Source organism: Vipera berus (assembly GCF_964194415.1).
Source record: "Vipera berus genome assembly, chromosome: 1".
Classification (NCBI taxonomy): Eukaryota; Metazoa; Chordata; class Lepidosauria; order Squamata; family Viperidae; genus Vipera; species Vipera berus.
The window spans coordinates 53147981-53175537 of record NC_138202.1 but is presented as its reverse complement, the minus strand read 5'-3'; the positions used below and the strand labels follow the sequence as shown (position 1 = coordinate 53175537).

At 39.2% G+C, this 27557-nt stretch overlaps 1 protein-coding gene across 1 annotated transcript in view; it reads right to left on the bottom strand.

The window, feature by feature from the left end:
• The window catches only part of LTBP2 (latent transforming growth factor beta binding protein 2), a gene marked incomplete at its 5' end in the record, with an annotated part of 133281 nt that overhangs the window by 23050 nt on the left and 82674 nt on the right, over positions 1–27557 (bottom strand). Inside the window, 8 exons of the mRNA XM_081323993.1 lie at positions 3493–3615; positions 13984–14109; positions 14615–14740; positions 18624–18743; positions 19213–19341; positions 19603–19728; positions 25829–25898; positions 27216–27235. Coding sequence (XP_081180119.1) covers positions 3493–3615; positions 13984–14109; positions 14615–14740; positions 18624–18743; positions 19213–19341; positions 19603–19728; positions 25829–25898; positions 27216–27235 — 840 coding nt within the window. The remainder of the gene's footprint in view (positions 1–3492; positions 3616–13983; positions 14110–14614; positions 14741–18623; positions 18744–19212; positions 19342–19602; positions 19729–25828; positions 25899–27215; positions 27236–27557) is intronic.

Genomic DNA, 27557 nt, shown 5'->3' with positions numbered 1-27557 from the left:
TCTGGGCATAGGGATCTCTGGGATCCATAGCACCCAGGCCAGGAGCCTCGAATCCATCTGCAAAATGTTTGCAGACGTATTCGATGGCAAGTTAGGAAGGTACACCGGGCCACCCATTAAATTCAAATTGAACCCCAACATCATGCCTGTTAGAATTAAACCCCGGAGAGTCCCCTTCGCTCTCAAACACAAAATTGAGAACTAATTAGATAGGCTATTGGAGCAAGGGGTGTTAGAGCCAGTAGAAGGGGGAGACCCCTATAGTTATCCCACTGAAGGCTAACAGGGAGGTGAGGATCTGCGCTGACTATAAGTGTTTGGTGAACCGGGACCTGAATCCGCACGCTTACCTGGTTCCAACAGTCAACCATGTCCTCGCCTCTCTCCAGGGCGGCGCCATCTTTGCGAAGCTGGATCTCGCGCAGGCGTACCAGCAGCTCCCGGTTACAAGGGAGACGGCAGATGCCCAAACCATAGTAACGCACAGAGGAGCTTTCAGAGTTAACCGTTTGCAGTTCGGTGTCTCTGTAGCTCCAGGAATCTTTCAGGAGTTGATGGAGAAGACTCTGAAGGGCATTCCAGGAGTGTGCCCTTATTTTGATGATGTCCTCATTGCTGGAAGCTCTGAGGAGGTATTGGCTGAGAGACTGCAGGCTGTTTTAAGCAGATTCCGCTCTGCAGGGCTCAAACTCAAAAAAGACAAGTGCAGCATTGGGGTGGCATCCACAGAATTCTTAGGGTTCAGGATTGATGCCAAGGGAATCCACCCTGCAGAATCCAAGGTAAGGGCAATCAAAATGGCCCCTACCCCAAAAAACAAGGGGAAACTGCAAGCATTCCTGGGTCTCCTTATTTTTTACCATTCATTCCTCCCACACAAAGCAGCCATAGCAGAGCCTCTGCACAGGCTCCTGGACAAGCAGGCTGCATGGAACTGAACCAAGGTCCACGACAAGAGTTTTAAAACCCTAAAGGAACTACTATCTAGTAATTCCTCTGTCACCCACTTCATAGAGTCAAAGCCCATCTGCATCGCTTGTGATGCATCTCCCTATGGAGTGGGCGCACTACTGAGCCATTTAGAGAATGGGGAACATTGCATACTACACGTTGTCAAGGGCAGAAAGGAATTACGCCCAGATTGACAAGGAAGCCCTGGCTATAGTGGCCGGGGTCAAAAAATTCCATGACTACCTCTATGGCAGGGATTTCACCATATTCATAGATCATAAGCCCTTATTGGGGTTGTTCACAACAGACAAACAAACCTCTCAAATTCTGTCGCCTAGGATGCTCAGATGGTCCATATTCCTATCTGCATACACTTACAAACTGGTTCACAAACCAGGTAAAGAGATGGGCCACGCAGACGGGTTAAGCAGGTTACCCTTAGCAAATTCAGAACCTGATCCGGCGCCTGCAGCCCAAATACTGACCATCCAGGACCTACCCGAGTGCCCCTTATAGGCAAAAGACATAGCCGCTGAAACAACAGCAGACAGAATTCTGACCAGAGTTCAGTCTTGGGTAGTCACGGGGTGGCAAAAAAAGAGTCCAGGCCTGGAATTCCAGCCTTACTTCAATAGAAGACATGAACTGTCTGCTCACAAGGGTTGCCTTTTGTGGGGAAGTAGGGTCATTATTCCCGAGACACTGAGAAACAAAGTCATAAGATCACACTAAACGAAGGACACCCGGGTATAGTCAGGATGAAAGCATTAGCTAGGAGCTACCTGTGGTGTCCAGGTCTAGATAAGGCCATAGAGGAACAAGTTAATAGTTGCTATGACTGCCAAAGGTCCAGACCAGAGATGCCCCATGCACCAGTACACAAATGGGAGGCTACACACACACCCTGGTCCAGAGTCCACATTGATTACACTGGTCCTTTCCAAGGACAGATGTTCCTAGTGGTGGTAGACAGCCATTCCAAATGGCTAGAGGTGATACCGGTCAATAGCATGACTACGGCCAAAACTATCCAAGTGCTCAGGGGGCTGTTTGCCACACATGGCCTCCCTGACGTATTGGTCTCAGACAATGGGCCTCAATTCACCTCTGCTGAATTCCAGGCATTCACCAGAGCCAACTTGATTAGGCATGTCACAGCTGCGCTCTTCCACCCATCGACCAATGGATTAGCAGAACACATGGTACGAACGACCAAGGACGCATTGAGGCGCATCATCAGTGGCGACTGGCATCAAAGGTTGGCACAATTCCTGTTAGCACAACACAGCACACCTTGCACGGCCACGGGGAAGAGCCCAGCAGAACTTCGTTGGGGCCGGCGCCTCATCACCAAATTGGACAGGTTACACCCCGACAGAGTGGCGGCGGAGACTGAGCAACCCAAGCCCTCTAGAGAACTTCTCACCAATGACCTGGTTTGGGCACGGAACTATGGGCCGGGACATGCATGGATTCCGGGGGTGGTGGTTGACAGGACTGGGCCCTTGTCCTACATTGTAGGGGTGGAGGGGGATCATCAGATCAGATGACACATAGATCAAATCAGGAAGTGGGTTCCTGAAAGGTCACAGATCGATCAACCCCAACAACCGACAACAACAGGATGGGAGGAGAGCCAGTCCTTACAACAACAGGCCCCGGACTATGATGACAGCATGGCTGCAGGACTGACCCTGGAATGGGTCAACCAGGAACTCTGAGCCAGGACTCAATCACTGACTCTGCTATCCCGGAAGAAGGGCAAACTTTGAGGCGGTCTTCCAGAGCTCATAGGCCACCTGCTTATCTTGCAGACTATGTTCAATCTTGACGGGGGACAGGCCTAGAGTCAAGTCAGGGGTTGCCATTAACCTTTGTTTGTAACTGCAGGAAAATATTATGCATGATGTTTTGTATTAGATATATTGTTTGTTCTTTTAAGGGGGAAGGGGTGTTATGTATGGGGTTTAAGCAAGAGCTTGGCAAATACCACCAGGTGGCGCTGTACCGTTACCGTATTGCCTGGTTAGCTTTCGGCAGGAGATTCGGATGAACTGATTGGCCAAGAGCGTACCTAGCAGGGTATATAAGGGGTACAGGTAACCCCCTTTGTTCAGTTCAGTACTACCCACAATAAAGAGCTGATGCTGTACTCATCTGCCTGCTGTCTGCCATGCGGTCCAGAACCCACTATACAATACTAGCAGAGAATTTTGCAAATTGAAATCTCAATGAATTTAGAGGACATCAATTTGGGGAAGGTTGGTTTAAATTATATAGCTGGGCACAAGTGATACAAATACAAAGGCACTTAGAAAGTGCTACTGTGTATTCCTCAAAAACAAGATAGATTCTCCTCTCCCTTTTTGAACAGTCAGATGCTTTTTTTTTTCTGGACACTAATGAGGTTGATTTGAACAAAGGCCACCTGAAACTCCCAAAATAACTCTGCCTTTTTCTTCTTTGTTTAAGCATGTTCTGAAAGTGATTAAATTAATGAAGAATGGGCAGCTTCATCCAGATGTGTTACATTGGGCTTACCTTCACATGTGGTCCCATTGAAAAGTTCAAATCCTCTCTGACAATGACATGTGTAGGATCCTGGTGTGTTTAAGCACTCTCCTCCTAAGCAGTAAATGTTTGGGTATTCACATTCATTACTGTCTGTTCAAGGAAAGGAAGGTATGATTAATGGAAAGGAACAGCAATTAGGGAAGAAAAATTCTGTATAGGCACAAGCTTAGACTTTTTTGTGTTTATTTTAAATGAAAAAAGAAAGCTAACCTGCAGGATACTGTTGCTGGAGCTATTAGCAGAAGTTTATGTGTTCTCATGTCCATCTCATATTAAAAGTATGCTGCAAATGCTTAAGAATATAACCACGCACATTCTATCCCTAAAGAAGTTCTGTCTATACAATTTTCCTTTCTGTATATTTTAATGAGATTTGATTTTCTTAAAATATATAGATCAAGTATCAGAGCATCTCTGTGACTGTTCCCTGTGTTATATATTTACTCATGCTAATGCTAAGTTCTTCTAGCTCAAACATAGAAAGACATCAGACTTGAAAGGAGAATGTGACATTCTCCTGCAGGACAGTCCAATGTCTGGGAGATATTCAGACGTAATAATCTTATGGTGCATATTGTTTCTCTTTAACAAGTTTTTCCCCTGACAGTTTTGGTGCATTAGCTGGGAAGGGACGAAGCTGAAAGAGGCCTTGAGTTCCACAGGAGCATCTGACCATCTCCAGGCTCGGACTTTGGCCAATCAGCCTATGCTCCCTCTCTCTGTACCCACACTCCACTTTGGATCAGAGATAAGGCAAGGGGACCCAAAAGGGAGCTGACATTCCTGGGGACTGATCACCCCCTTGTAGTATTGAGGTAGCACCTCAGGTAGGGTCGTACCCTGGTGTTGACAGTGGCCTCATGCTTGGCAGTGGTTCTTCCTTTCGCTATTATTGACTCCATGTTGAAGTTGAAGTTATCTACTGTGGTGAGTAGATGTTTTGCTGATGTGTCAGTTTAGAGATTGTACATGTTGGTGTGACTGTTACTGTATCTGATGTATGGAATGTGAGGCTGTCCATGGAGATTGTGCCTATGTTAATGGCTCCCCTGGTCCTGAAAAGCATTTATCTTCTGTGGCTTTATTTCCAGCTGGCAGCTTTCAGGTTGCGAAATAGTCTTCAGCTGGGCTTGAAAGTGTCATTTGTGAAATATTGTGTTGCAGTTGCTTTATTTTTTCCTTTCTCCCTGTCGCTTTTGATAGTTTGTTTTGTTGTTAATACATGCCTGCTCTTGAAGGGTTTTTGTTGTGGGGACTGTGAGCTCTACATCGATGGAGGAAGGTCTCTCTTGTGGCACTCCTAGGGCGGAGTTTCATTCTTTCTTTTGTCCATATTTCCTTTCATTGGGTTCTGTGTTCTCTACATTGGGGGAAGGAAGAGTTCCTGGTGGCAGAAGACATCCTTTGTGGCACACTCCCAGGGTACATCCAGTTATCCCAATGTGTACATTTTGTCTCCTTTTTTCCAATGCTTATGGGTGTGGTGTCACTCATTTTGTTTCAATGTGTTTATTGTTCTGTGTGATATTTGAACCTTTGTCTGTAACTATGACTATATGGTATGTGATATGTGATTGCCTTCAGATTGTGTGTCAAATGCTACCTTCCCCGTAGATAAGGGTCAGGTTATTTGCTAGGTTGGTGCATTTCATGATCACTGCTATTGAGGGACTGGACCTCTTTCATAGATAAGGACTGTCTGTGTTGGCAGAGCTCTGCCTCCCTCTTTTGCCCCTGGACAATTGTCTTTTGGTTGCCCAGGTGAAAGTAAAAAACAAAAAAAAGAAAAAAGAAAAAGAAAAAAAATGGGAGAAGTAAGCAAATAAATGAACCAACTACATAAGAACATTGTGTGCCCTCAACCATGCTTAAATGCAGTATGTCTTGCAACTGATGGATGGATGCACGGTTGAGAGACAACAAAATGTAACCACAAGCATTTTAGCCTGAATTGGACAGGTTAGTATCCCATGTCCACTCACATCTTTATAACCTTTGCTTAGCTTTTTTCTGTTCTTTTGATTTAATTTGTGGTCTCTTTGTTCTATAATGGGATGCTTCCAGCCTAAGAGGGGGAAGATTCCTAAAAAGGGTACCCTGGCATGGTGTGTGTATATATAAATACGTTCATTAGGGACCTAGAATCAGTCAATACTTGCAGCAATGGCATGTGTTTACTTTGCAAGAACCAAGGTGTCAGTTTCCCTTTGCTGGAACATTTAACAGAAACAAATTTAAATTTTGTGAAGTTGTCTTGGATGCTGTTGATGTCTCTCAGACTGGGCAATTGTTCTCCTTTTGTGGTTTGGTATGCAGAAATGGAAAAGTGGTACAGGGAACAGCATTTGCAATCCTTCAAACGTAACAAGGAAAAACGGGAAAGATCATTGATCAACCTTAAGGCCTCTGTTGCAGTTGTTGAGGTTGCCCTAATGTCCATAAGAATGACTCTTTCTCAACAGACTGGACTCTCTCCACATGAGATATTAGTGAGTAGATCCATACAAGTGCCAGCCTCTTCCCCAACATTCCTATATCTGAAAGACATTCATATGTTGGCCGCTGCTATGATGACATCTTGCCAAGCTCTTCTCACATCTCTTAAAGATTGTCATTCACAGATTATAGCAGCTATGCCCAAGAAACCATTACATCCCTGCCATTCATTAAAAGTTGGCGATTGAGTTCTGACAAAAGTATTTCAGGGTAAGAACTGTTTGGCTCCTCATTGGAAGGGACCATTCCAGATCCTGTTGACCACCAACACTGCTGTGGGGTGTCACGGTTTGACCTCCTGGGTGCATGCTTCACACTGTAGGAAGGTACCAACCCCAGATGAGGAGGTTGCACAATCTAAGCCATCCCAACCCAACAAGACAAAGACTGAAGCTTTGTCCAACAGGAGAGTAAGTGCTGATAACCTCTGCCCCCATCCAGCCAAGGTGCCTCCATCCTGGCCTGCCAGCCATTTGCTCAAGGTCGCAGCTGGCCAAGGGTCCCATTCAGCTTCTCTGGCAATGAAAAAAGAATGCATCCAGACCAGAAAATGAAAATTTAACAATGTCAGAAAAGACAAATCTTCTGTGTTGCTCGACTGTAAATCTCCAATGATGCCCCTGATGTCAGTAAGCTCCCGAAACAGAGACAGCAGCATTGCCTTATCCAGGGCTTTTTTTCCCCATAGAACGCTCAGAATGGTGTTCCGGCACCTTTTTTTTGGAAGGAAAAAAAGAAGCTCCCTCTATTGGCTTTCCTAAGCCTATTGCAGGGCTAGGCAATCTTGGCTCTTTTTTATGACTCGTGGATTTCAACTCCCAGAAATCCTGAGCCAGCCATGCTGAGGGGAAAGGGAGAGATTTCCAAGCTGAGCCACGCTGGCTCAGGAATTCTGGGAGTTGAAGTCCACGAGTCATTAAAGAGCCAAGGTTGCCTATCCCTGCACTAGAGGAGTACATTAAAATTATTTACAGGGTTACTTCTTTAGGAACTAAACTTTTAGAATCTAAAGCAGCTAATTCAAAAAAGCCAACAGGAAAGAACCTCAGATTTTTTATCTGCTTCTGTCTTTTGGAAGGTAAAATTAGATAACAAAATAATCTATTTCCTATGTTAACATCTCTGCAATGATGATTTCATAAAGGTAACAGGAAAGAAATGAGAAACATTTTTCTCAATGTAATATGTCTAATTTAGCTGATGCTAGAAAAAAATAGTATCTTTTGTACATACTCTTGAAAACTATTTTGAATCTAACCATCTATTACAACTAAACCACTTTAAATTAAACAATTCTTAAGAATGAAATATTCTTAATTTGGACTTTACTTTTACTGTTTGGACTGTTGTGTGTTTTGAAAAATAGATTATTTAGAATCTAGTTATGTTGCACTTCAGTCTTTAAATAATTAACCTAGTATATACATAACAATATATGATGTTTTCCATGGTGAGCTTAACATCAATAACAACATTAAAAAGGCTAAAATAATTTCTGGTGGTATTATCTGTACATTAAAATTTTGTTTAATCACAATCTTTCACTTTTCACATTCTGGAAAAGCAGTGGTCATGTATTCTAGCAAAAGATGTTACGTATGTGCATAAGCGTAGTCAGTAGAATATGCCTTTTTAAAAATAACAAACATGCAAAGAAACAAAAATAAGTCCAAAATATCTGTATTACATCCAGAAATGCCAACTTTGCAACCAATATTTCTCATCCATAACTATGGCACCCTAAGGATACCTGCATACATGCAAATGCTTCTCTGGGATCAGTAACGCAGCAAGGATTGCTTTTTCCTTCCAGTAACATATACCTAAAACCAGTTTATTGCATTTGGCAATTGTACTAAAAAAAAATCTCATTGTCAACCAATATAATTCATTTAATTTGAAATCAAGTGAAAAATTGATTTAAATTATTTTATTAAAACAAATGAATGGCAATTCTTTTATAAGAAGTTGCCTCAAACAAAATGAGTTTGATATGCCTGCTCTAGATAGTTGAATGCTCCAAAGTAAATTCTAGACCACGCCTGTACATGCAGCCTGCCAAGCACCCTTGGACAGAGCACAGACTTTTTTTTTAAAAAAAAAGTAATAAAATCACCACCACTGCCCTAAAGGTCATGTTGCCTAGTGTCTCCATGGCTTGCCATGACCACGAGCTCCAACACTGTAGATGCTCTTCTAGTCACCAAATCATTGATTAGCCCACCAGCATTCCTTTGCAAACCACAAAGATTTTTAATTTATCAGTGTGGGCCTTTCCCTTCTACAAGTTGCACAGACCTCTTCTAGATTTTCCTCTTGCCTTTCCAAGTTAACTCCTTGGTCTGTCATTGAGCAAGAATTGACTTTGTGGGGAAGGATATTATCATTTGATCTATATTTAACATATGTTCTACCTTTATTTACCGATTATATAATATTTATATGCAATCCACATGGCGAGGTTTGGGGCAACTTACAATAGAAAAAAATATATTTTTAAAATCATAAGTTTAAAACATAAAAGCAGGGCTTTTTTTCTCATTGAACGCTCTGAATGGCGTTCTGGCACCTTTTTTGCACACACAAAAAAAAGCTTTTGCACAAGCTATGCTACTCCCTCCCTCCCACAAGCTATGCTACTCGAAAGCCAATAGGAATTGCTGCTGAGAGTGCCAAAAGCCCCGGCCAGCAAACATTGCACCGGCAAGTTGTCTGCAGCGAAGGTGAGTTGGCAGGAAGTTTGCATCCCTCCCTGCTGCCCAACTACACCATCTCAACTAGGTAAGTAAGAGAGGACAAGGAGTGGGAGGTGGGTTCTGCGGAGTCCATGTGCATTCCTTCCTTGTGCTCACCCGTGTCAGCCAGGCTGGTGGCCTACCCAGCTCTGGACCTGTGCCACCATCGCCTCGCCCTGCGCGCCTAAGTGGCCGCCCTGCATCGCCTGGCCCACCACACCTCCGCTGCCTGCCCCGCACAGCCCAGCCATATAGATCTGGCCCCGCTGCTCCCACTGCACCAGCCACGCCGGCTCTGGCCCCGGAGGAGAGCCCGCTACCAACACCCCTCATGCCCATGACCGCAGCAGCGCCACCGCCTCCTGTGCCCGCCAAGCTGAGAGTTCCGGCACCTTTTTTTTTTTAGAAAAAAAGCCCTGGCCTTATCTATTCCAGATATTTCACTCCTATCTGTTGATCAAGCACCTTCAAGCACTTCATTTGTACCACCTTCTGTGGCCTTATTTGTACAATGCTGGAATGTGAAAATATCTGTTGATGATCCACATTTGTGTATAATCCAACCTGCACCTCCATGAAATGCTTGCCTTGCCTAACTATTTTTCAAGCTTACTTTGTACTAACTGCCTTACTATATGACCGCAACTTGCATTATGTCGTGACGCCTTTTGGTCTTAAACCCAAAGGTGTATACTTTGTAACAGTGTAGTATCCTCATGAGGTCATAAACTTTATGATGCTGCTTGCATATTGTCTTTCCAGTGCAAATATAATGTACGGTTTACTGGTCCTAATTGTGGTGTTGTCCTGAAGGACAAGAAGTGGGGACTGTGAAAGGAAAAATATATCAATACGTATGTCATGAGTGATGTAATTAATTAATCATATTTTAAGTTTGAACTTGCAAACTAGTACTTGGCTTTCACTTGCTGTTGACTTTCCATAGAAAAAAATGACTGTGGTCGGCATGAATTCTTAAGAAAAATGGAATATAGAACAAGAATGTAGGAGAAAAGAGGAACTGAGCAATTTTTGCAATGACATGCATAGGAACGGTAGTGAGGACAGTAGTGGTTAGAGCAAGGGCAGGATTAAGCAATATGCAGCAGCAACCAAAAAAGCTAATACAATACTGGGTTGTATAAACAGAGGCATAGAATCAAGATCTTGCAAAGTACTACTACCACTTTATAAAGTCCTAGTAAGACCACACCTCGAATACTACAGGCAATTTTGGTCACCATATCACAAAAATGATGTTGAGAGCCTGGAAAAAATTCAGAGAAGAGCAACTAAGATAATCAAAGGCCTGGAGACCAAAACGTACGAAGAACGGCTGCGGAACTTGGGCTTGGCCAGTCTAAAGAAAAGAAAAAATAGGGGAGACATGATAGCAGTATTCCAATATCTGAGGGGCTGCCACAAAGAAGAGCGGGTCAGGTTGTTTACCAGAGCACCAGAGGAAAAGACGAGAAACAGTGGTTGGAAGCTGATCAAAGAGAGAAGCAACCTGGAATTAAGGAGAATCTTCTTGACAGTGAGGACAATCAACAAGTGCAACAGCTTATCTCCAGAAATTGTGGGTGCTCCATTGTTGGAAGTTTTAAAAAAGAGACTGGACAATCACCTGTCTGAGATGGCATAGGTCCTCCTGCTTGAGCAGGGGGCTAGACTAGAAGACCTCCAAGGTCCCTTCCTATTCTATTCTATTCTATTCTATTCTATTCTATTCTATTCTATTCTATTCTATTCTATTCTATTCTATTCTATTCTATTCTATTCTATTCTATTCTATTCTATTCTATTCTATTCTATTCTAACCTAATTGTCAGTTCCAAAAATAGAGTGGTGACCCGAGGAGGGTTTCGAGAAATATGATGAAGTGTTTAACAAGAAAAGAGAAATGGGAGGAAAATGGGATGGCTATTGGGTGGCACCAAAATGCTAGAGGTGGGCACAATGTTAAGGTATAAAGCCTGCTTCAAAAATTTGGGTGTTGCCGCCTGGCTCAGCCATCACACTTAATGACTGATTGTCCATTTGGTCCTTATTGCAATAAGTTGTTGAAATGTAAGTATTGAATTGAAATTGAAATAAACCTCTGGATCCTAAAGTGAGAATTTTGTTGTGTGTTGTCTCTTATTTCTCTTTAACAAGTTTTTCCCCTAACAATATCTTTTATCTTGTAGTCTCTATTTTAGTCAAAGAGAATAACCATGGAAACAAATTGTGATATTGTTGGCTGTGAACAAACTGGAGCAGCATTTCTTAAATTTTCCAAAAGAATCTGATTTATACACACACACACACACTTCTCACTATGTGTGCATTAGTCTATATACTGTACATAGTAATATGAAGGATTCTTTTCTCTTTAAAGGCCATTCAAACACTGAAAAGAAGCAAACCAGGCCACTGAATAAATATCAACAAACAAACCATCCAACAACATGTTTTGGAGTTGGATTATATATGTGTGTATATATGTATATGTATATGTATGTGTGGATCTTTGGTCATTCGGGTTTTTTCCCGCGTAGAGTTGAAGGTGTAGGAACAACGTTTCGACGGAATCCCATCCGTCATCCTCAGGCTGGTGGCTTCAGCTTCCTTCTTCTGGGAGAAGAAGGAATGTATGTGTGTATATATATATGTGTGTGTGTGTGTGTGTGTGTATTAGCTTACTTATAAATTAAAAATATACTATACTGTTCTAAGAAACAGGAATGGTCTGCAAAAACATTGTTAATATTCTTCATTTCCCATTTGTCTCTATTGTTAAGGATATGACTTATATTAATAATGTATTTATATAACGTGACATAAATGTATACTAGCTTCATCTACTATATAACAGGTGCATGTTTTGTAGTCATTCTTTCTAGGTTCTTTGATCTGTTTCAAGTATTAAGGTTTCCATGTTTCTCACCAGCCACACTCAGCTTGATAACTGTAAGGAAATACTTAACTTAGTAGTATTAGCTGGAAAGATAAACATTAACTTTATTGTCACTCTTAATTATGAACTAGCAATACTGTAGTCTCCTTTCAAATCCAGAGCCATCTATTAACTGTACAGTATTACTATATATAATGAAATACCTGCCAGTCCTTCCTCTCTGTTGGAAATTCTTGGATAATTTGCATTTGCAATAGGTTTGTCTCTTTTCTACCTTAAAATGTCGGGGCATATTTTTTTAAGTGTACACCTATAAATATAATGTGGAAAATGACCTTAATAAAATTATTACTTCTGTAGAATTCTCTTTATGATAATAAAAAAAATCTCCATAATTATATAGTTGTGCAAACACCCCAGAGAATATAACACTGAAATAAAAATTAATTTATGCATATTTATAAATTCTAAATGTTTAATGGTATCACAATGTACATTTCTACTTTTTGAACAATAGAATTCTCCATATTTTATTGAAACAGCATCATTCAGATTATAACCCTAACCCTAACCCTAACCCTAACCCTAACCCTACGACCACAAATGAGCCCAACATTTCTGTGGGTGAGGCAGTTGTTAAGTAAGTTGTGCCCAATTTTACAATCTTTTTGCAACAGTTGTTAAACAAATCACTATAGTTGTTAAGTGAATCATGTGGTCCTTAAGCGAATCTGGCTTCCCCCATTGACTTTCCTTGTCAGGAGCGGGCTGGGAAGGTTACAAATGGTGATAAAATGATCCCAGGACAGTGCAACTGTCATACATACATGCGTGCCAGTTGCCAAACATCTATATCTTGATCACATGACCATGGGATGCTGCAGTGGTATTAAGTATGAAAAACAATCATAGGCCACTTTTTTTAGTGTTGTTGTAATTTTGAATGTTTACTAAATGAATGGTTGTAAGTCAAGGACTACCTATATAGTTTTTGTTTTAACTGCCTAGTTTGCAGATTTAGATTGGACGTTTCTACATGTGTAAAACCTGTGTCATTTACTGTATCAGAGATCAATTCTAAAATAGGAAGCAAATAAAAGAAACAAAATGTATTGTTGGAATAATATGTAGGCAATTATTAATAATTAGGTTTCTGTAGTCCATTTTTTTCTCATTTTAACTCTTTATAGAAAAATATCATTGTATATGTGACATTCTTAACTGAGAAACTGCTGGAATTCCTATTGAGGTCAAATTCAATTTTAGTCTCCACATTTTTCTATTCCTATTTTCCAAAGCTAGTTCTTCAAAACAGCAAGCAAACATAAAAAGCAATTAATCATTGTTAATTTTCTTATTTCTAATAAACTGAGTTTAATTTATCTGAATTTAGTTTTTTAGCTGATTTTCATTGCAACTTTATTTATTTCACATTTTCTTTGTTACACTTATTTTATAGTGGCATACTTATTTTATTGGCATCAGAACCTAATTATTCTCTCATTCTGGGAGGAGTTGATACTGAAAATCCAATTTGGCACTTCTTGATCTCTCTGTTGTCATGGTCCATTAAATGTCTAGAATATGTGGGGACCATCCAATTAAATAAATATCTCTCTCATCTCTCAAAACATAGGAGTTCACATTTTTCACTCAATAAAATGATGATGATATTTGCATTTGTTTTTGAACTGTCAACCATTCCATTTTTAAAGACCTTTTAAAATTAAATGCTACATAAAAATGGATGGAAAATTAAACATTTTAGGTAACTATTGGATGACCACTAGATGACAGTAATAAGATGCAACAAACTATAGCACTTTGCTTGCCACTGATTGATTTCCAGAGTTTTTCACTACTGATCTGGTAGCCCATAATGTCTGGTCTTCTAATTTACAACTTTAAAAACAAAAGCAGATTAGCTTATTTAATCACAGTGAATAACCATGCCCTTCTTTCTTTCATTCTCCTGACCCATTTTCTTGTTCTTCTCCAAACTGACCTAATTTAATGTAATGAATGTTATCTGCAAAGCTCTAACCAACTCATTAATTAATACATTAATCACTGCCAAATATTTCCAATCTCAATATCTTCAAGTATTTCATAATAGCCTGCCAAGGCTGTGAACTGTAGCCTTGGAAAAACACGATCAATATTCTACTACAATATGCTTTCCTCCTAGGACCTAGGTGATGAATTTGGGAAAGGAAAAATCAATCCAGATCATAATCACTACTTCTTCTGCTTTTAAATGCACACAGGCCTAAAGTAGGCCAAGTGTTTCAGTCATTCAGCCATGCAGAATGAAGTCAATATTATTACCTTCACAAGACTGTCTGTTAGATGAGAGAACATAGCCTATTTCACAAGCTTGGCAAGTGAAGGAGCCTGGTGTATTAGTGCAGATTTCCTGTGGGCAGGCCAGGTGTGAATTACATTCATCAATATCTAGGGGGGAAAAACAGAGTTTCACTGACATATTATAGAATATGGAAGAGGAAAAGTTCAGGAAGTGTCCTTATCATACATTGATCTCTCACCATAGTTCTGACAAGAAAACAGTTCTGACAATATTCTCTCAAAAAGTGCTTTCAGAGGCTCATTTAAATTTCTTTAGAGCTTCTGAACTCACAGAGATTATGTACCAAATTCATCCAATGTATGATTCAAAATGCTTCCAGCAGACAATTCCTCAACAGTGTATAAAAACGATATGCTACATCCAATTATTTCTTCATATCAAGTAATATTCACTATATACTGTTTATATACACAGCTTCCAATCAGTTTTCAATTAATTTCAATCAATAAGTTATTCAGATAACTTGATTTCTATGACCACAACAAAAGCTTGTTATTTATAAGACAATAAAATCTTCTGGATCAGGCTAATGTATATTTTTTTAGTTAATGAGAAAGTTTTCTTCATCATCATATCAAGCCACATATATACCTTCACACGTTCTTCCATCCATTGATGCAATATAGCCATTACCACAATCCACACAAGAAAAGGAGCCCTCACTGTTGATGCAGCGCCCTCTGGGACAGATGTTATAGGTTGTACATTCATCAATATCTATGTCAAACAAATAAGAGAAACAGGGAACTGAATTTTGAGTTGATGTCACCGAACTTGGCAGAGCAACAACAGAACATAAAGAGCCCTATTTAACTTTCAACAAATGATGCTATAGGCAAAATATGTGCAAAAGTTATCAAGAAGTAGCTATATTCCAAGTAAGATTGTTATTAGAAACTTCACGAAGTCATCCAGAAACACGTATAAATTGTATTAAGAGGTCTTGCATCTGGCACAATGAAGATTAAGAAATTAAAGCTTCAATGCAGAAAGTAAAAAAAGTTGAAAAAACTTTAACTTCTTTCTAACTACTGATCAGCCTATTATAAGGTCATTGGATGATTATGAACTTTTAATTATATAGCAACATAAAATTATGAACACCAGCTGCCTGCAATTAGTGCAGGTTCGCATCCCACCAGGCTCAAGGTTGACTCAGCCTTCCATCCTTCCGAGGTAGGTAAAATGAGGACCCAGATTGTTGGGGGCAATTAAGCTGACTTTGTAATAATGCCGCTTGGGGTGTGTGTGAAAGCCCTAACAAGCAGGCATATACATAGAATGAAGGCTACTACTGCTAAGTTTGTAAGCCGCCCTGAGTCTTCGGAGAAGGGCGGGATATAAATGGAATTAAAATAAAATAATAAATAAATATAGGGGTAAGATCTTGCACAGGGAAAAGAGGAGCTGTATATTGTTACAAGATATTCATGAAGGAGAGAGAACTAGAGTTTATATTTTGACTCAGAGTAACCAGCAAAATTTTACCTATAATCTTTCATCTTATGATATTTACATTAGATAATCTTTGCTGCAGACCACCAGTGTTATTCCCACTTAAGCTTACTTTGATATTTTTTTAAAATCCTACTCGTTTTTCTGCCATTTGATCATTGACCCATTTATTGTGAACATGTTATACTACGAATTGCAGTCTACCATCAGTTTCTTATAATGGTTGATAAGTAGAGATGATTGTTGATTAAAAAAAAATCACTCCTGTATCTTTCTGGTTTATAGCCTTACTCTCTTACTTACGGTTTGTTTTCTTAACCAGAACCATCATTTCCTACCAAGTTCATGTTCTGGTTCTTATCCTGTGCCACATCCTAATATGGTGAAACTTATTTATACAGATCCAAATTAAGGTTTTGCTCCTTCTGTTTTTTGCCAGTAACTGTCTAATGAGGAAAACATCTGCCCCTGACAACACTGAGGCAGGAATGAGGCAAGACTGGTAACTGCTAGGCTCGTTCTTGTGGCCTTCTTTCTCTCATTTTCTAAGCTGAATAAGGTAAAACAATAACAATAACAACAAAAACAGGTTTTTCATAAGCAAAATATACCAGCTTCCAGATTTCTAAGGGAGGGAGCAGAATTTGATCCACTTGTTCTGTACCAGCCTGCTACCGGCCCTGCAGAAAAGGCAGGGACAACCCCTTTACAAACGGCAAGAGGCTGGAATTAAGCCTGCCAAATTTATTAAGATAAAACAGAGCAAAACAAGACACCAACCATGAAACAGGAGCTATGAAACAGGAACTAATCAAGCGGTTGCCTTCAGCAAACCAGCCCTCCCACGCATTCCCCTTTTAAACAGTTCAGGGCGTGGCTTCTCTCTGCCTCCTTCCGAGGTGCCCCATTGCCTTCCTCTGTTTACTCCTGATTGACTGCCTCCTGCGTCGGGCGTCCTTGAACAGGGCCAGCTTTGGGTCATCTTCATCCACGCTGTCAGGCTCACACAGCTGGGTCTCCGTGGTGACCAGGTGGGAGGGGCCTGGCTGAGGGCTCTCATCAGCAAGATCTTCAACCCCCTCAGCAAGCTCTTCAACACCCCCTCCTCCTCCTCTGAGTCGTCCAACCCAACTGCCGAACCCACAGGCTGACCCTGAATCACAACACCACTAATCCACTTACCTTGTGGTAAAACAGCAAGGGCCATGGAATTTAATTACTCCATTAATTGCTAGCTAAGTAGCCTAATACTTCAGGCAGAACTACTGAAGGCAATTCTAAAAGACAATCTGCACAGTGCTGCTGCGTCCAGCTCTTTAAGGAAACTTCAGAATAGAGGGCTGACTAGGAATTAGAGGGATCCTATCTTGTTGCTCACAGAGTCACTTTCTGTGAAATATTAATTTGATTGATAAATAAATAGCAGCCAGAAATACCCAATAATAACATAACATTATGAAAAATAAATGGAAAAGGTCTTGTACAAGGACAAGAACAAAGGATACCTTGGTTTCATCTTATGTCCAAATATTGCTCACCCAGTTTCAACCTGAAGAGGTTTTGCTGTGATGACTGTAACAATTTAATTTCAACAAATAAGCAAAAAAGCTTAATGACTTAATGCCGGGGAAAATCAGTCTGAAGCACTTCAGCCTTGCAGCAAGTAAACAATTATGTGCAAAGTATAAAACCTAAAGTTGTTGATTTCTGACAGACTTGCTCAATACTGTTGACTTAATGGTGGATTCATATAACAACTATTGGTCTTAGGGTAGGAGTTGGAGATAGAACACTATGGATAAGCAAGGTGATATTTCCTGACAGTTTCACTCCCCAAATAATAAACGTGGCCAAAACTAGCTCCTCCTCAATGTTTGCAATGAATTTCATTTAATCTTCCTAATCTGTCCAATATTTAGCGGTAAACTGGCTTTGAGATCTGTAGCAATAATGCTACAGATAATGAGATAATGCAATTATGATCTTAGCACAGATCTCTATAGCACTGTGCACACTGCAAGGTTAGATTTGCTGAATTTGCAAGGAAATTAGGAGAATAGAATAGAATAGAATAGAATAGAATAGAATAGAATAGAATAGAATAGAATAGAATAGAATAGAATAGAATAGAATAGAATAGAATAGAATAGAATAGAATAGAATAGACCTTGGAGGTCTTCTAATCCAGTCCCCTGCTCAGGCAGGAGAACATGCCATTGTATTAGCTTTTTTGGTTGTTGCTGCACACTGCTGGCTCATAGTTAAGAGAAAAATGTTTGACACAATCAGAGGAAATTAGGGGCACATGCATGAAAGAAGAATCAACTAAACTTTTTAGAATTGTTTTGTTAGAGGAAATGATACAGCATAGCGCTGAAAAACTGAAATATAAACCTCTTCATATCAATTTTTAATTTGTATCTTTTTACTGGAGAGAGGATTATATTCAGTGAAAAGGTATATCTTTGCTCTCAGGAGGTCCCATAGCCAGCCTCCACATCTTTAATTTGAAAAAAAATGGGAAAAATCCCTGTCCAGTATCTTGCCTGTTTGAATCAATAAGCAGTGCTGAATTAGACATTTTCTGTAAGACAGTTTGTTTTATTATAAGCCAGCATTTCCCAGTATCAGCCATTGTTTGGAGCAGGCAAAATATTGAAATAGAAGTGCTGGAAATACTTAGAACATTCTACATTTTTTTGGTTCTGAAGAAAACCAATTATGATTTATTTACTTCTGTAAACATCTTCAGAGATACCTGATTTAAACCAATATATGTAGGTTGTAAAAGGGAAGTCAGAATATAAAAATAGCACTATTTGGTATTTTCCTTCTTTCCAGAAGAGGGCAATCTCTGTTCAGCAGATTCCCTGTCAACATTACTTCACACATTCTATTTATTTATGGCTAGATAAAAGTTAAATCTGAATGAACATCATAAAAGTGACACAATACACCTTTCTAAATGGGCATGTTCTCTGTTAAAGATACAAGTCATATTAAACAGCTAAGGTCAATCTGTAAGGAATGAATTTATACATGTTGAGTACTTTAAACAAGGTTTATCAAACTACTTGGCAAGAAAGATCAAAATTAGCTATGAAAGGAGAACATTTCAGAAAGCAGGGGTCTTTTGCAAACTCACCTTCACACTGTCCTTTGTGATTCAGGAAGTAGCCTATTTTGCACACACAGTGATACGAGCCAGGTATGTTGATACACTGCCCTCCATGGCACACATTTGGCTGGTCACATTCATTTAGATCTGTTAATTCACAGCAATGGGTCTTCAGCAAAAATGATCAATCCAAATTGATAAGATGCAGCATGGTTAAGTGCTTAGCTTACAGTATATTAAACTCTTAGTACAGTATGTTTAAACTGGAATGACCAGGGCAAATCATCATACCTTAAACACATTAATGAAAGATCTAGTTCTCTGGCAAAGTCTATAATACCAAGAAAAACAGAAGGAAAGAGAAGAGGACAACCAGCAGAAGTTAAATGAACTCAATTACAGTGGCAAAGGGATATAAATTGGGAGAACTGAGAGATCAGGTTGGGCACAAATTGTCCTGAAGAAAATCTATGTCACTGACTTGACCTGAAAGACTACACGATGCAGCCCTCAGTGGTGCAGAATAAGGTGTTTGGTGGAACTTGCTGATCTTTCCCCACATAAATAAGTGGTGAATTTCTTTTGCATTATTTAATTTCATAGAAATGTTACTCACCCTGACATGTTTGCATGTTTTGTGAAGTGAGAATGCTGTACCCAGAGAAACAGATACAAGAATAAGAGCCTTCAGTGTTGACACAATGACCCTTCCCATCACATGGATTTCTCTCACATTCATCAATATCTGAAACAAGAGGAGATAGCTAACAACATTTTGAAACTGTCCTCCCTATCTGTTCTGTAGGGACAGATGAAATGAAAAATGTAGTTTGTAGAAAGCTGAACTAAAAATCACTTATTAAAATCTTATGCGTAGCTTCTTGGGTTACATTCTTTATTTCACAGGCTCTCTTTAACAACTTCTATATTTTAAACAGTTTTTCTTGTGTACTCATACTGCCACAGACTATTTCCACTAGCAAAACTAATTAAATAACTAAAATACCAATGCAATAAGTGTGACTAGGATGTTGTTGATAACCAGGATAACACAAGCAGGTATATCCTTCAGGAAAGTTCACACAAGTGCCTGGCCCACATATATTAGGTGAAGAGGAGCATGGATTTATCTCTAAAAAAGAAAAAAGAAAAATGTTGTCAGGGAACAAATAAAATAGGTGTGTGCTGTTGTTCTAGATCCAAAACAAATGTAGGTATTTTTACCTTAATTAATGAAATTCATTTGTGCAATTCATCAGTACTACCAGTCTAAACATAAAAATGTTATGCCCTGAGTTTGCCTGGTTTATATAATTTATAAACCAAGATTTATAAAGATATATTCCTCTTTCAATAGCTTCATTCTGGATTATACCAAACTCACTGGAGAAAATTTGGAATCAGCCCAGCAATATGCAAGAGCTCAAAAAACACCCACATCTCTCAATAGACTTGAAAAATCCCACCAATCAGCCAGCTCACAAACAAACCAATAGGGACAAAAGAGTATTGAGACAATCTTTGCTATGGGCTCTTTCCAAGAACGTTTTAGTGCCGAGCATAATGGCAGGGGCAGCTCTCCCAGACATTGAGACAAGACTGAAACAACACAGCTGCTATTATCCAAGCAGTAAACATATGTCTGCCTTAGGTCACAAATCTTCCCACTCCTCCCCAAAAAATCCCCATGACTCAACTGGGTGACCTGAAATAAACGACAAGAGACACACTATAGCCTTCCAGTTCTGCCATTGTTCTGTAGTCAAGAGGTGTTATTTTTCTAGAATCCTTCCCAGCTTTGCTTGAAAAGGGCTATTTGTGATATAAGCAGCACAGAAATGAATATTCTGAACATAATCATATTTTGTTAGAGTTATTGCAAGAGTTGAGGACTGAATTAGAAAGTTGCTGGCTCAAACAGCATCTTAGTCATGAACTTACAAAGTCTCTTGACAAAGCCTATTTTTCATTTTAGGACCCCAACCTACAATATTGGAGTAATATTTCTGAGTTGTTAGATTGTTGAAATATGGTATGTAATCTGCTTGGAATACTAGTATCCTTTTTCTCCCCTCTTTCTCAATTATCCTGGGATTCGGCATAAAGATCTGTCCATTTCCATTTCTTTCAGTGAAAATAAAAATGCTGCATGATAAGATGGTGCTTAGGGGTAAGCTCTACAAAAAGCCAGTGAGTAGCCTTTCTCTGCTCAGGGTCGCCTTTGGCTTGCTGGGCATGGGCATGTTCTACCACCTCTACTTGAGCTTGTTAGCTGGCTGTTTCACTTCTTTTGTGCTGGGCAGGCCAGGTGCTCCGGGTGGCAGTGGCAGCCTAATAGACCTGCACAAGCTCCTGGCGGTGCCAGCCTGAGGCAGGGCCAGGGTGCATTGGGAACAGGCTCCACGCATGGGCCAAGGGCAAGATCTGTGAGGGGGCTGAGGAGGTGACCAGTAGCAACCTGCTCTCCAGCCACAAGCAAAACCAGACAGGATGGAGTAGGCACATCCGTCGGTCTGCATCACGTGCCTCTCCCCTCCCCTATTTCGCTTGCTGCTGGAGGGCTGGCTTGGCATTGCCAGCAGGCTGCGGAACCACAGAGTGTGCTGGTTGAGGGGCCAGCAGGCTGTGGCTACTGATGGACACCGTTGACCCCCATGCGCTTGCTGGCCTCTGTGTGTGTGGGCCAATGGTGTCAGACAGCAGTCGCCCCAGCTCCTGCCTCACCTTGCTCCACAGCAATGGCACCCCCACCCTGGCCTCTGCCTCACCTCGCCTCACCCCACAGGATGAGCCTCCTGCCCACCACCCCACCCACCAGAGACCCCCTGGATCTCCCCCAACCCTGCCCGGCCCCCAGAGGTGACCCTCCCACAAGCAACATCGGGGTGGCCATGCCCACCCTGGCCACGCCCACCCAGTCTGCTGTGCCCATGCCCACCCAGAGGGCCACGCCCACCCCACTGCCCCCCTGGACACCACAATGCTGATGCGGCCCTGGCACTTTGCGATAAATAAATGGGTTGGGGTTGCTGTTTGGGCACTCGGTCTATAAAAGGTTTGCCATCACTGATCTAAGCTGTTCTCCTTACATTTATTCCTTGTGAGGAGACTGCAAGACAGCAATCTCCAGTGAGGGGGAGATGAAGGAGACAAGGCAATTTGCTTTGTCAATTACACCCACCACAAATGGAGCTATTTTAAAGACAGTAAATTCACATTTCCCTTGAGAATAACTTTCAGAAATTGTCTATTAACTGCTTCAAAGAAGTTAGACACCATCAAAGTGACAAGACTGGGTGAGTGTCTTCAATCCTTACTATAAGTAAATTAAGATCTATCTTTATTTTACAAATTTAAAATAAACCGTGAAAAGCAAGACAAAGTTTTTTGCTATAGGAAGTTTTAAATGGATTAAGGGCTCAGAAAACATTAAAATATTGGGTTTTGAACATTAAGACTTCGCAATTAATTTTAAAGAATAAATGCATGTATGTTGGAAACATAACAAGACAGGTAACTTATAATCATGTTCAGATATATCTTTGAGGAAGTTCACTGGGATCTGCAGTGGAACTGTTAATGAGTTATGTTAGCTATGGTATGTCTTCTTGGGAGTGGTTTGTTCCCAGAAGTTGTTACAGGAAAAAGATATGCAACGGAATCTACCAAGAACAATATGGATGAGAATTTGAGTAAATATTTGTCATCAATTACCAAAAAATATTGAATGAGGCTTTTAAAATTAAGAAGAAAATAAAAATGATAATCCCAGAGAGCGATTGGAAGAATTCCTTTTTGCTAGATTTATAAAAGAGGCTGTTTAAGGTTTTGAAGAAATTCCTAAGAAGGATCAATAACCATCTGAATGGATAAAAGAGCAAGATTGTCTTGTGTAAAGAAGGAACATGAGGTTGGTTTATTTGACCAGGGTTAAATGGGAAATGTTACTATTGGGAGTGGGTTTTTCGGATTTGCTGATATCTGGACTGGAAAAACATTGTGTATTAGATATTGTTACATTAATGTGGTGTTTAAGATTTTTTTCTCCTTCAGTTACTTTATACATACCCTAGTTAGTATGACACAATTTAAACTAACTCGATATTTCACTGTCTTTTTACTTAAGTAAATAAGTTTTTGGCAACTTGTTCTTTTTACAGGAAATATTATCCTTCTTTACTATGTTAATTGGTTTTTTTTTGTTTGCATTAGAATACTGGGATTACTTTATGCTTGCTAAATATGCTTATAGTTAAGATATGAAATGTTTATCTGTATGGTATATGTTGCTATTTAAGGAGGTTCTCTTGGTGCTGTTGGCATTTGGAATGGAAAAATGTTGTGCATTGGGCTTGTTTACATGGTGTTTAAGCTTAATTTACATTAGGATATACTTTATGCCTTTTAAATGTTGTTTGGCTTACAGCAAAAGAAAACCAAGAGCCAGTTTGGTGTAGTGGTTAAGGTATCAGGCTGGAAACTGGAGACTATGAGTTCTAGTGCCACCCTTAGATAGAAAGCTAGTTGGGTGACCTTGGGCTAGTCACTAGTGGGTGACATGATAGCAGTGTTCCAATATCTCAGGGGCTGCCACAAAGAAGAGGGAGTCAAGCTATTCTCCAAAGCACCTGAAAGCAGAAAAAGCAGCAACAGATGGAAACTACCAGAGAGAGAAACAAGCTAGAACTAAGGAGAAATTTCCTGAGAGTTAGAATAATTAATTAGTGGAACAACCTGCCTCCAAAAGTTGCAAATGCTCCAACGCTGTAAGTTTTTAAGAAGATACTGGACAACCGTTTGCCTGAAATGGTATAGGGTTTCCTGCCTGAGCAGAGGGTTGGACTAGAAGATCTCCAAGGTCCCTTCCAACTCTATTGTTGTTGTTGTTGTTGTTGTTGTTGTTGTTGTTGTTGTTTCTTAGCCCAAGGAAAGAAGAAATGACAAATCACTTCTGAAAAACCTTGCCAAGAAAATTGCAGGGACTTGTCCAAACAGTCTCTGAAATTTGGACACAAGTGAACAGAAGAAAGAAAATATAATATTTTGCTTACAACTAAGAGCTGAGGTGTGAAATATTGAGTTTTATATTTGCTAATTAATGTTATTATTTTAAGATTCTATTTGGACTTTTTGCTGACATTTAGATTCAGAAAGTCATTATTTATTGGCTTTTCCCATAGTTAAGAGATGAGTTATAGGATGAAGAGTTTTATATTTATTAATTAAGAGAAGGTGAAAAAATTATGAAATTGCAGGATCCAATTTGGATCCGTCACCAGGACCAGAGGTTTAGTCTTCCAAACTTTTGGACAAGAATCAAATATTAGTTATTGCAAGATGCCAAGGAAAGAGAGGGTCTGGGTTTACCAGATTTGAAATTGTTTTTTGATGCATGTGGTTTGGTTTGGTTAAAAGAGTGGATGAACCTCCAGAATAAGAGGGTGCTCGATTTGGAAGGCCATGAATTAAGGTTTGGATGGCATGGGTATTTATGGTACGATAAAGTTAAAGTAAATGCTGATTTTAATAATCATTTTATTAGATGTGCCATATTAAGACTTTGGAATAAATATAAAACAAGGGGTTTTTTTATGAAACTGCCCCTATGGGTGTCCCCCCAAGAAGCTTTTTTTTAGAAAAGAAATGGTGGTGAAGCCAGACTGGTAGATGTATGGTAAAATAGTATCTTTCAATTCTGGAGACCCCATCCTCAAGTCTAGGGAAAGTTAGAGTTAGAAGGTCACACTTGTCACTGGTTTACATATCAACAGATGAAGGAAAGATTTAAAATAGACAAAAAAGGCCATGGTTTTAAGTTCGCCAAAAATGAATTGGAAATCCTACTATGTAGTAGTGATGATCATATCACTGCCAAGGTCTATAAAATGTTATTAAAATTGAATTTGGAAAATGAACATGTAAAACATTGTATGATCCAGTGGGCAAGGAATTTTGGGTATAATATGATGTTTGAACAATGGAAGAATGTGTGGGTAAAAGGCTTAAAATTCACATTAAATTATAACCTAAAAGAAAATTTTTACAAAATGATGTATCGCTGGTATTTAACACCAGATAAGTTATCTAGAATGTATAAAGGTATTTCAAATGAACGTTGGAAATGTAAATGTAAAGAAGGGACTTTTTATCATTTATGGTGGACATGTGATAAGGCAAATAAATATTGAAGTAGGATTCATATATTAATGGAGAAAATTCTTAAAGTAACATAAATATTAAACCAGAAACTTTCCTTCTGGGCATAATGGAAAGAGAACTGGAAAAAAATTGGAACTCTGATTTTAGATATGGTGACGGCAGTGAGACTGTTCTGTGCACAAAAGTGGAAGGATGCCTTGATTCCTACCATGGACAATAGCTGATGGAATTAGCAGAGATGGCCAAATTGACTGTGCTGATAAAAGAAAAGGACATAAGTACCTTTGTTTCTAATTGGAAACCACTTCTGGACTTTGTGCTTGAGGTGGAAAAAATTGATATCATGATTTTGGGTTTTATCGATTAGACTGATTTGCCGATACAGAATGGCTAGTGGATACTATTATAGAAATGTGAAAAGTTGAGATTTTATTTTAATGTCTGATTTTACTGCAACAGAGAGAGTCAGAAGTCAATGCCTTTTGTTTCTCCCCCCCTTTCTTCACACCCTTTTCCTTTTCCCTTTTTCTACTGTTATCCTGTACTATTTGCTTTTTTTTGTATTTTCACATTTTATGTTATAAATGAATAAAACTAAATAAAATCTGATGACAAACTTTTGGACTCGGGGAACTTCTCAATACGAGATGTTGTTGAACCAATATTGTATCATTCTTATCATTAGATGGCATCTTTAAACTTCATAATGCATATATAAATTAGTGTTTTTCAATTATTGTTATATGAATAATGTCCATGTAGCAAAATTTACTGATACCACTTTGAGAATAATCCTGAATGATTTACTTCTGAATAAATACACATGAAATTGTGCTGTAAAAAGGGAATTAAAAAGATAATTCTGTAAAGTTGCACAGAAATAGAGAAGATAAAATATTGTTTATTATCTTCTACCCAGTAGGTTCAACATTCATCCTGCTTTTCCATCAGCAATAAATATTCAGCAAATTATAGATTGTATAAATTATAGATTATTTGTTTTTTTTCCTTCACGTATCAAAATAATCAACACAGCCTGACAATTACACTTTTGTCATCTCACTCATAAATACCTATTTCAGCAAATGTACTTTGCAATTTACCTGGATTAGTATCAGTTTCTTGGGTAGCATCATCTGTATCCTATGAACAAAGCATATAAGTACAGTGACTGTTCATAAAGTATATGTAACTTATAGGGCTTTTTTTCTCATAGAACGCTCAGAACGGAGTTCCGGCACCTTTTTTGGATGGAACCTTGTAGGGTAGGCAAGGCGGGTTGTATGACATGTGTGAGTTCCGGCACCTTTTTCTTTTACAAAAAAAGCACTGGTAACTTATATAGTCAGAGATGAATTCCAAGAAATCTAAGAATTTTCTTCTATAGCAGTTTCCTTTTAAATATATTGCTGGGTAACCATATTACAGAGATACCTAATTTTATATGAATAAGTCCAGCTTGATATGAAATGGCAGTGTTTGTGTGTGTGTGTGTGTGTGTGTGTGTGTGTGTTGTGTGTGTGTGTGTGTGTGTGAATGAGTAAGTTAGCAAGAAATTGACCTTTACAATTCTATATTTTCATCAGATTAGGCTATTGGTGCCGCCTATCCAATGACTTTTTTGGTGGTAACAATATTATAAAGGGTACAAATATCTCTCTTCCTCGTTATTGGCAAGCTGTAGAAAACAGATGAACAAATTGTTGCTGTTTAGGACTAAGAATCACATGAACAGTTCCCAAATTAGACAGGGCTATTTGGTCCATGTGTGTTTTTTTTACAGTACATTCCTTTCTGGATGTTTTCTTTTCTTTCTTTTCTGGTTTGCAAAACTTTGGTTTGCATTTATGAACTACTAAAAGTTATCCTACTTGAGTAATACATTATTTTTCAAACTTTCTGCTAAAATATAATTTAACTACTCTCTACTCTACACTATATAAGTCAATACAGTACTTTTACAAGACCTTTCTATTACTTTTAGGTTGAATATTTCACCTCCATTTGTGTAAAAATATGAATTCATAAGATAATTGTATCTGCCCTCAGTAGGAAATTATATCCTTTCAAAAATATTATATATAATATATATATATATAAGAGTCCTATGGGAGTCCTATGGGAGAAGGGCGGTATATAAGTTCAATAAATAATAATAATATATATATATAAAAGTAAGGTTATTTTTTAAATAGTGCATGCTTTATGCAGATTATCAGCATATAAACAGGAGAACCAATATAGTATGGTGCTTAAAGTGATAAACTGGACCCAAATTCTAGTCTGCCCTTGGCCCACCACTTGCTCTTAGTTTAATCTATCTCATAGGTTGTTACTATGGAGAAAAGTAGGAGCAGTGTGTGCACCATCTTGAATTACTGAATGAAAGGAAAGCAGCAAATCTAACAATAAATAAATCATCTCCCAAATGTAGACTTACTAGTAATTTTTTTAACTCACCTGTTCTTCTGGGGATTCAGCTGTAAAATGATAAAATGTTATTAGAATATAGGATGTTTTTTGCATGCCAAATATATTTGCAAGTGAGAACTGCTATCCCAGTAGTAATAAACCCATTTCCTATTCTATGTAACTTTTCAGTTTTTGAAGAGTGCTATTATTTCCCCTCAGTCATCTTGCCTGTAGGTTAAACATAGTCAGATTCTTTAATTGCTTCTTTTAGAACTTGGTTTCCGGACCAAACTCACTATTCTGATAGCCCTCCTCTGAACTTGCTCCAATATATCAAATTCTTTCTGAACTATACTGACCAGAACTGGCCATAGCATTCCAGGTTGGAAT